Here is a 10,022-nt window from a genome sequence, read left to right on the forward strand (position 1 = left end):
TCGCCGGCCGGCCATAATATGCAAATTAATCAGCAACGTGGGCACGAAACTGGATGGAACCAGTTACAAGAGGTGCAGCTACATGCGCGGTAGACTGCTTGCAGTTTTTATGAATGAAAATGTAAACATCCTTGGCTGAATGCCAGGTCCTGTGTTTTGGCTGGCGCAATCTCAACCACGTGGTCCAGATGCCCGCGTGTACACAATAAAGAAACGTCCATTTTGTATATGGGGGTGTCCCCACAGACATAAAGAACCGGGTGTCCCCCGTTGTAATAAAACTGTTCGTATACAGCCCATTTTGAACACGTACAATAACAGTCATCGGTTGAATTTTATTCACTTTCCTTTGTTTTAATTGTAAATTCAACTTCACTCATGCTTGCAAATTGTTTTATAAAATATCAAAAAAAGATCGACGTCAAATCATACAAAAAAGGTTTTGTTTACCTCCACATGGAAGTTGTCATAATTGTTTTAGTTTTAATTGAGTTTTATAATATAAATAGATTTACATACATGTACATAACCTTTCAAGAAGTAGTCTTTCGTTAATATTTTTTTTTAAGGATCGAGGGGTTTTGGATTTTGTTATCAAACTATTTGTTGGATTTCTATTTGTTTGGTTTTTTTAAAGGCCTTTTTAAGAGATAACAGTGAGTGTAGCATTCTTAAAATTGTCTTCCTCATTTATGTCTGTGGTATGAATGCTGTGCTCAAATAAGTCAATGTTTCACTACACACCATTGTCCGGTATTCGATCGCCATTTTATACGAGCAAGCACAGGTGATAAAGATACAATTACGCCTGGCGAGGTCATCTACGGGTCAACCCAGATGAGGAAGTTGTGTCTAACAGGACAGTCTGTACATATCATTACTCTATGGTACATAATACATGCATTTATTTCCTGCATATAAGAACTGCCATCTTAAAAAAAACAATCCCGAATGTAGAGTCCCCCTTTTTTAATCGATTTAGAAAGAAACAAATATTCCCTTTGAAAAGCACTTATGACAGTGGCAATTTTGTAGGTGCAGAAAAACAATTGCAGTCGTACACGCGGTGAGTGCTTTGTCAAAATATGGAGGAATAAATTCCTCCATGTATTCCTCCATGGTCAAAACATCCAACAATTACTTCTTCTTTTGTATTCCGTTTTGTAACCAGAATTGTTCACACATCGCGCTATCCAGAACGCAAAACTATGTCCAGTGATTTAGGGATACCGAATGGTGGCGCTATTTATATTTGTAGGCGATGAGATTTACCACACTAAACTTCCACCGCCCTGTTTTTTTTGTGTAAAACTTTTGATTTCGCAGTGAAACACGTGCCCTTCCATCTCTCAGTTTTTTGTGATAAGAAACCCCCATTGACATTGCAGTTTGACTCTGAATAATTTCAAATTATTTACGATTTTTGGCATGTCAGCTGTTGAAACTTTCTACTAATTGCCCCACAAAGTAACTCCCCCTCCCTGGAAATGAGCAATTCTCCCAAAACCAGCTTGCTGCCAATCCATACAAAGCATCCCGTCAGGCCAAATATGACTAAAGTTTAAGCCAATATAATTGCCTCCTCAAAAGTTAAAAAATAGAACCCCAGGCAACGGTAACTCCAAGGGGACTGGAGCACCCCACCCCAAAGAAGGTTCTAAAAGAAAATTTACTGAGCGCCTAATATGCTTTTACGCAAACATTATTTTTATATCGTCATGCATGATTTTTCACCCCCCTAACACCAAAATCCCCGGGCTTGAGGGGCTTTTCAACCCACCATGGGCCGTCAGACCAGACCCTGGAACCCATTACAATCTACTAAAAAAACATGACGCACAGACAAAGATTTATTCAGGAGTTTTAGTTTTACACTTTTGTTTTATAGTTTTGGCTCTGAAAACTCATCTATTGAAAAAAGTCCAGCTAATGTTTGGTTTATTGCAAGAGCGCTCTATAAAATGTATTGATTGTATTGAACTTCAACCATTGTGCAGATGCATGCTCACACCTAGTAATACAACCAGGAGTTGGTAGAAAACTGTATGACCCTCCCTTGGGTGTTCTTAGGCAGAGTCAAAGAATTCTCTTGTCTTCTTGTCTCAATGGGCGAATAAATAAAAGCAATACTGATACCCTAGTTCGTTTTACTCATTTCGCATCACATGAATTTGGTCTACACAACCGCCTCATGGTGAATTGCTGCCTGATGGTCTATGTTCGCATAAACTTGCTTGCTATAGGCTTAGCAAGCAGGTTCATGCGAACAGCTTATTACGCTGGGGTAGGGAATTAACATGTGGATTATAAATAACAAAGAAAGAAACCATTCCTTGAGGTATTCACTGTATCAGAATAATTATTAATTCACACTAAATGCATCCGACATGGAAATAAAATTGGTTGGAACAAACTTAGACGGCTAAACAACCTGGGCCTAATTTCATAAAGCCTGTAAGCATACAAAACTGCTAAGCACATACAAATCATGCTCTAACAGAAACTGGTTGCATAAAATTGTTGCAACTGTCGTCCCCCCACCCTCTTCTAAATAGCATTTTCTGCTTAACAGCTTTATGAAATTGGGCCCTTTCTTTTAGTAGATAACTGGCAAAATGTCAAAATATGATAAACATCATTATTTGATACAAGGTACATGACCAAGATGGAGGCAGCATGATTAAGGTGTATAGACGTTGAAGCAAGTCCCAAACACAGTGAACATTTTGGGGAGCATTGTGTTCTGACATAAATTGCTTTAGCATTAGGGGTTAACATGTACAATAGCTATGCACCTCAATATTTAAAAATACACGAGGATAGGCAGTCTATAATGTGCAAATGGAGTACTGTTTATCAACCCAGGCCATGTCTGAATGAATGACTCCAGCAGTGGCTATATCTACAATGCAAACAAGTCATATTCTTTCATCTTTAGCCTTATCATTCCAACCAATGGCCATATTCTCGTTGCTGAAGTAATTTGATTCAAACACAGCCACACTTCCATGTACGGTTGAACTTTTGTCAATAGCTGATACAATGTGTAGATATTTATAGGAATTAAAAAATAGTTAACAAGATACAAACTTAAGTTCTGGCTTTTAAATATCTACATGTAGACATGATTGAAAATTAAATTTAACTTGTAAAACATGTTTTAAGGAGTTAATACACCAAAGCAAAACATCCTCTGGAATGAAATTATATATGGAAAAACGCAAAATAAATTCAGTGGCCTTTTTGAACCTCCTTTCTCCTTGAATTCTACTCCAACAAAATTCAAACTGGTTTTGCCTGAACTCGCCGAGTGAACTAAACTAAAGGTGTTTGGCTCACTGTATTTACATTGTTGTAGGTTGCAGTTATTTAAATACAAAGCTGGCTCTCTTTAGCCCGGTTCATACTTCTTGAGAATGCGAATGCGAGAAAATTTGACATCACATGGCTTTTTTGCAGCGAATGTTTTGCAGGTTAGAGTACAAGTCACCTGTTGCAAGCTATATGTTGCAAACTTGTGGCGTCAAAATTAGTTTCACATTTACATTCACAAGAAGTATGAGCCAGGCTTTATACTGGGTCTAAATCTTATAATCAAGTCCAAAACACAGAAATGAGAACACCAGCTTAGTGGCTAGGAATACCCTTCAAAAGGTTCAAAGACTACAGGTGTGCAACAAAAATCATAAGTCAAAATGCTTTTGAGTTTAGCTTCTTACACAGCGGCTGTGGCTACAGGCAACAAAGCAAGGTCAAAGCCCTACCAGACATGACAGTTCAGTTACAGCAATGATAGTCAATTCCCCCCCCCCCCCACTCTACACACAGCCAAAATACCCCTTTTAATTGGCTGAGAAACATGTCGTTGTTTAAGACTTGCATTCATCAAAGTGTACAATCTCTTCTCCGCGAAAAACAATTCCCACTGCCTTCAACAAACTGTCGACAGCTGTCCCCATCAGGCCTTGAACTTTGCTCTTTAAGGGGCACAGACATTTCCCTTTGGTAAGGGGCACCTCTATAAGGCAAATGTGAATTTGTACAGGAACCTTGCAAAGGGCACCAGACCCGGGTAAAACACCACAGCAATTACTGTGGGTGCCGTGTTTTTTCAAGAGGCCCGAAGAAGGTTATGTCTTAAAACACAAATGGGAATTTATGTTGCTCCTTATAAGTGATAACCTCGCTATACCTAAGTTAAAAAATATATACAAACCAATATTTTACTTGTTTTTTTTTCCTTTTATAAAAAATTGGTACTTGTCCATTCAGCTGTCAGACTAACAACATCTTAAACTTGGAAGTTAACATAAAAGAGTTCCAAGAATTCCAAAGTATACATCAACCGGCATCCACACTGGTTCCGTGTCTGGAGATCTCTTTGATTCATGGACAGGACCTTGACTTCCAGTTGTCCACTTTCTCTTAAATACCACAAGTTGTGGGTGCACACTGCGTACAATGGTGTTAAGACTCTCAACAATACTCCCACATCACAGATTGAATGATGATAGTGTCAAACCGTGGTTATGAGCTGGCTGGTATTTGTTCATAGTCCATTTTGACAGCAAGGAGATGCTTGGACGCAAAGACAGTTTGAGAGAGGTCGCTAATTTCTTGGGGGCGGTCTCATGCCAGGTGGTGGAGGTCCTGAATAAGAAGAAATATTAAATAATTATTACAAAAACAGCCATAAGTTATTATCGTAAAGCAAAGAACACAAGCAGCCTTTTCACATAACTTATCTTCTCCTAGCACCCAAACTTCTCAGCCCAAGCCTAATTTCCCAAATCCAACTAATATCATTTCTCTAAATCTAAATTCCCTAACCAAACTAATATAATATGATAGCGCGCGCATGTTTTGCAGGAATAGTACTCGCTGGCCACTAGTCTCATACTTGGTTGCAGCGCCCTCTCTTGACATTTAAGACCGAGCTGTGTTTTAAAACACATGTTGACCGGCATAATTCGGTAACTAGTGTACGTCTATTCCCCTCGGGCCTGTGAGTGACCAGAAGAGGGGCCTATTTCCCTCGGGCCTCGGGAAATGGGTCCCTCTTCTGGTCACTAGAAGTCCATCGGGAGAATAGACGTACACTAGTTACGGAAATATGCCAGTCAATGTGTGTAGAATAGTACCTCAACTTCACATAACTTTCCCATTCATGATACCTCAACTTTAACTTCCCATTGCTAGTACCTTACCTCTCATTCCCATTGGTGGTCGCATTCCCATTCCTGGTGGTGGCATGCCTCTTCCCATGAGTGGAGGCATTCCTGGTCTCATGCCGGGAGGCATCATACCTGGTGGCATTCCTCTACCTGTTCATGGAAATAAAATGATCAGATTGATAACGGGGCCTAATTTCATGAAGCTGCTTAAGCAAAAAAAGACTTTAGCAGTAATTAGGAGGATACCCGTCACAAATTGCACTAGTCACATGGTATTTTGCCTGGTAAACTTATTCTGGGTAGCATAATCTTCTTATGCTTAGCTTATTTTTGTGCTTAAGCAGCTCTATGAAATTGGGTACAGGTCTCGAATTGAGGGAAATCTTTAAGACCATAGGGCTTGTTGCTCAAAATGTTTTACTGTCCAAGAATTTGTATACACAAGACAAGAACAGTTAAAGGAACATGTTGCCTTGGATCGGACGAGTTTGTTAGTCGACGAGGAACAAAGAAAACTTAAACATGCAAACTGTTTTTAAAATATTAAAGTGTGGTTTTATTATTCAATTGAAAAACCACAAGACCACCAGACTTGTCCATGCTCGACACACAAAACACTTGCCTCGGGATGCAGTTTCTGCAAATTTTTGTTTTCCCTGGCTAATACCTTGGGTCCAACCAATCAAAAACAACGCCATTGTGTCCCCTTAAGCACGTCAATACATTTTATACATGACAAATATTTTTTATTTTTTTACCGACAAAGGGCAACACAGCGCTGTACTACCAGCCTGACAAATCTCAGGGAACGCACCTACTATGAGATTACTCAATCAAAAGAAATCTTGAACGCTTCTTACCCATTGGAGGTCTTACTGGCATCCCTCTGCCGGGAGGGCCGCTAAATTGTGGTGGTCCGCCTGAACGGAAAACAAAGAAAGAACAAGAATTACAATAAATCTTTGTTCAAACTACTTAAAATCACTACCCTTGCCCTTCCTAGAAATGTGAGGCCTGAAACTACTGTGGCCAATTTCAACACAAAACTAAACAAAGGAAAGTCTTCAAATAGCCAAGCGAGACAATTCTGCCAGAGAAATCACCAAGCCTCTACATGATCAAATTCAGATATTTAATCAAAAGTTATACGACTGTTATTTATTCAGCTGAAGCCTTTTTGTATGCAACTGAAAGCACACAAATTTGTTCAAAGATGGTGTATTTTCTTTCATCATTCTCTTGCAACTGTTCATTATTTATACCAATTCATTCTGCTCTCTTTTGCTCAGCAGAAAATTGTTAAGCATCTTCAATAAAATTGGGCCCAGGTTTGATGGCTCATGTTGCATAAAAACTCTAAGTCGATTCCTACCTATTCCCCCAGGTGCCATGATCTGTTGTGATGGTCCTCCGATGCCTCGTACTGGTCCAGCAAGTCCAGCCGGTGCTGCTGCGGCCGACGCTGCGTGGGCAGGTACTCCCCTGCCTGCTGCACGGCCCATACCAGGACCACTGCCAACACCTGACAAGGGAACACGGGGTCCCTGGAATAATACAAAACAAAACAAAAAATGTTAAATTATCTCACAGAAATGACTGAAGGGTTAACTAGAAAGGGCAAGGCCATCTTCATTTTGCATAGGGCAATTCTGTAAAGGGCACAAAATTGTAAGTCTATGGGAAACTTTTGAAGGGGCACCAATGCCAAGACCAGCAGCAGGCCTGGGCGAATTATTTGAATATCCGGTTAATGGCGAATAGGTTTTCCTAACCGTAACCGCGAATGCCTTTTTTTTCTTAACCGGATATCCGCAATGGGCGCGAATACCTATTTATAAACCGGATAGTTCTGTAATTACAACCAAATGACCGGATATTCTTTAATATTCGAATATCCGTAGACGTCGGGCGACAACTGATAGGAATGTTTTGTCTGAATCCTTATGAAACTTCTACATAGCATCAAACAGCATAAATTATGTATTTAACTATGCTCACCTCTGTGAAGAGTTAAAACGATGACATTTCTGACGTAATTTGTTCAAAGATTACAAAAGTTTTCTTTCACGTAGAGTCAGTCACGATCAAAAGAAAAAGCAAATCGCCATCTTTAAATTAGATCCGGTTATTTTTATGAATGAACCGAGTGACACTGTCTAAAACGAATATCAATCCGCCCACAAGCTATCATTCACAAACGAACAGCGCCCTCTAGCGGCAATTTTTTTAAAACTTTTATATTTTAAATTTTTTTTATTTTTTTTAATAGCGCCCTCTAGCGGCAAAAATAAACTATCCGAATAATTTCGGATAGTTGGCCAGCGGTATCCGAATATCAAAATTTCACTATTCACCCAGCACTAACCAGCAGTCGATTTCACCAAATTCTTCCTAACTTGAGTTTATCTTAGAACTTAGGAAGGGTTCAGTTCCGTATCCAAATACATAGGACGCAAGTTTATTGGAATTTTTTGAAGGGGTACTTATAGGCCACGACCAGAGCAACACAGGCCATTGCCTCTGTGAAATTCCAGGCCTATAATCTTAACAAGGGTGTAGAGATAAAGTGAACCAACTTACAGATGTAACTGGAGGACCTTCCACTGTCATGGCCACCAGATTCTCTCCCCTGAGGAGTACTAAGCCTAACGCTCGCTTCTCCTCTCGCTCCGGCATCTTAGAACTCTTCGGTTTGATCTTCCTGAACTCCTCACAGTCACCGAGCACCAGATTCATGTGTTTATCAAAGGCAAGGAACGTTCCGATGAAAGTGCGGCCATCCTGAAGGGATATCCGCATCCGGAAGTTGATGTGCTGCAACATCTTGGAGCTCTTGCCCACCGTCTGTAATAAAAAAAACCCAATATAAATCATAAGATAACATGACGGTCATTTACTTATAATGCACTCTGCCCGAGTGAAAACAGCAAACTGTTCACAATTCAACGGCTGTTTAAATTGCGAATATATAGCGTGGCAACTATGCAACGTTATTTTAGCATGCGCAATACTCATAATTGTAACTGTTGAATTGTTCGCAACCTCGCACTGCCTACATTACAACCCAGATGGTTGATGACATTTTGAATTGATTGGCAAGATAGGGATCAATTGGGATCAATTGTTCAAAAATGACTGCGCTCAGTATACTATTTTGTAAAAAAAAAAACATAACAAATGAAAAGAGTGGTGGCAGGATACAGATGATACTCTTCCGTGGGGCTGAACTGGCTGGACAGCGCAGGCCAATCTGATTCTGGGCCTAGCCAAGCCCAAGGAAGCCATCAAAATAGTGCAATAACAACTTAGTTAGTATATACTGTTGATTGCTAAATAATATTAACAAACAAATGCTATTGAACAACTTGGCGAATATTCCCGTTCGTTTCTAAATTCGGGGAAAAAAACACACTTTTTACAGTTGAAAATACAATTTATTCAACAGTTTGTAGGTGATTTGGGTGCATATGACTCTTGTGCATATATTTAATGGTTGTCGGTATTTAGTGCGACCGGATTCTGATTATCATAACTATGTGCACAAGAGTCATATGCATCTAAATCACTTTCAAACTGTTGAAAAAATTGTATTTTTAACTATAAAAAAGGTGTTTTTTACCCCGAATTTAGTAACAAACGGAAATATTCGCCATTTTGTCTTTCAACGTTCCTGGACCATTTTATTACACCGCAGGGGGCGAGGTAATTTCTGAGGGCTGAGTTTTAGTTTTTCGTTTTGGTTTTAGCTGCTGATTTTTTCTTTCTTGTTAGAATTAACTAAGCCGCCACTCTGGAATTCGAAGTTAAAAGGTGAAACTTGAATATAATATTGTTTTAAACTCCATGAATACATTTTTAAAAAGGTAAATAATCATCTTGCATATTGTATCACCCCTGCGGTGTAATGGAATCGTCCAAGTACGTCGAAAGACAACATGGCGGATATTTCCGTTCGTTACTAAATTCGGGGTAAAAAACACTTTTTGTACACTTAAAAATACAATTTTTTCAACAGTTTGAAAGTGATTTGGGTGCATATGACTCTTGTGCATATATTTACCGGTTGACTTATGTTCAAATGTTCTGTTAAAGTGCATTTAAAAATTGTTGTCGTGAGCTGTCGTGAGTTGTCGGTATTTACTAGTGCGACCCGCGTTTGCTACTAAATTTAGGGTAAAAAAACACCCTTTTTACAGTTAAAAGAACAAAATTTTCAACAGTTTAAAAGTGATTTAGATGCATATGACTCTTGTGCATATATTTCACGGCTGACTTATGTTCAAATCTTTTGTTAAGGTGCATTTAAAAATTGTTGTCGTGAGTTGTCATGAGGGGTCGTGAGGGGTCGTGAGTTGTAGGTGTTTAGTGCGACCGGTATTTAGTGCGACCCGAACAGAGTACTATTTATTTACTGCTTTAAAAAAAGGGGGCTTATTGAATGATATTGAGCTTGGTACAAAAAAAGCACGACCTTTAACACATTTCATTATTCATTCAACACCAATTTGAGGGCTACTACAAACATAAAATGTCAGTAATGAGTGAGAAACGATTTAGACGTTTTACCAACTGTGTAAACCTCCATTACAAAAAGTTTATCAAAACACATTTTATGGCCATATTTCTGCAGCCTGTAAATCATACCGGGAGAATACATGTAACAAAATAAATGTAAAGTAAGCTTTACGGTTTCATAAAGAACCAAATCAGATATATCTTACCATTTTGAAGGCTTGGATGACGGTGGATTAGCAGGAAAGAAAAAATAGCTTGGCCAAGTCTCTCGTGCAGGCACGCGACGCTACATCTGCTTGTTGGAGAATCGCTTGTAAAACGTTGCCGCAAGCA

The 10,022-nt window shown here is 39.3% G+C and overlaps 1 protein-coding gene across 1 annotated transcript; it reads right to left on the minus strand.

The window, feature by feature from the left end:
- Window positions 1–2,333: 2,333 nt before the first annotated feature.
- On the minus strand, window positions 2,334–10,002 carry LOC117289000 (small nuclear ribonucleoprotein-associated protein B'-like). The gene is made up of 6 exons (XM_033769885.1): window positions 9,896–10,002; window positions 7,755–8,018; window positions 6,547–6,718; window positions 6,035–6,094; window positions 5,208–5,324; window positions 2,334–4,650 (listed from the first exon to the last, which is right to left on the minus strand). The coding sequence occupies exons 1-6, from the start codon at window positions 9,896–9,898 to the stop codon at window positions 4,610–4,612; spliced, it is 657 nt and encodes a 218-aa protein (XP_033625776.1). The 5' UTR covers window positions 9,899–10,002; the 3' UTR covers window positions 2,334–4,609.
- Between the last annotated feature and the right edge of the window lie 20 nt (window positions 10,003–10,022).

Source organism: Asterias rubens, chromosome 4 (assembly GCF_902459465.1).
Source record: "Asterias rubens chromosome 4, eAstRub1.3, whole genome shotgun sequence".
Taxonomy (NCBI): domain Eukaryota; kingdom Metazoa; phylum Echinodermata; class Asteroidea; order Forcipulatida; family Asteriidae; genus Asterias; species Asterias rubens.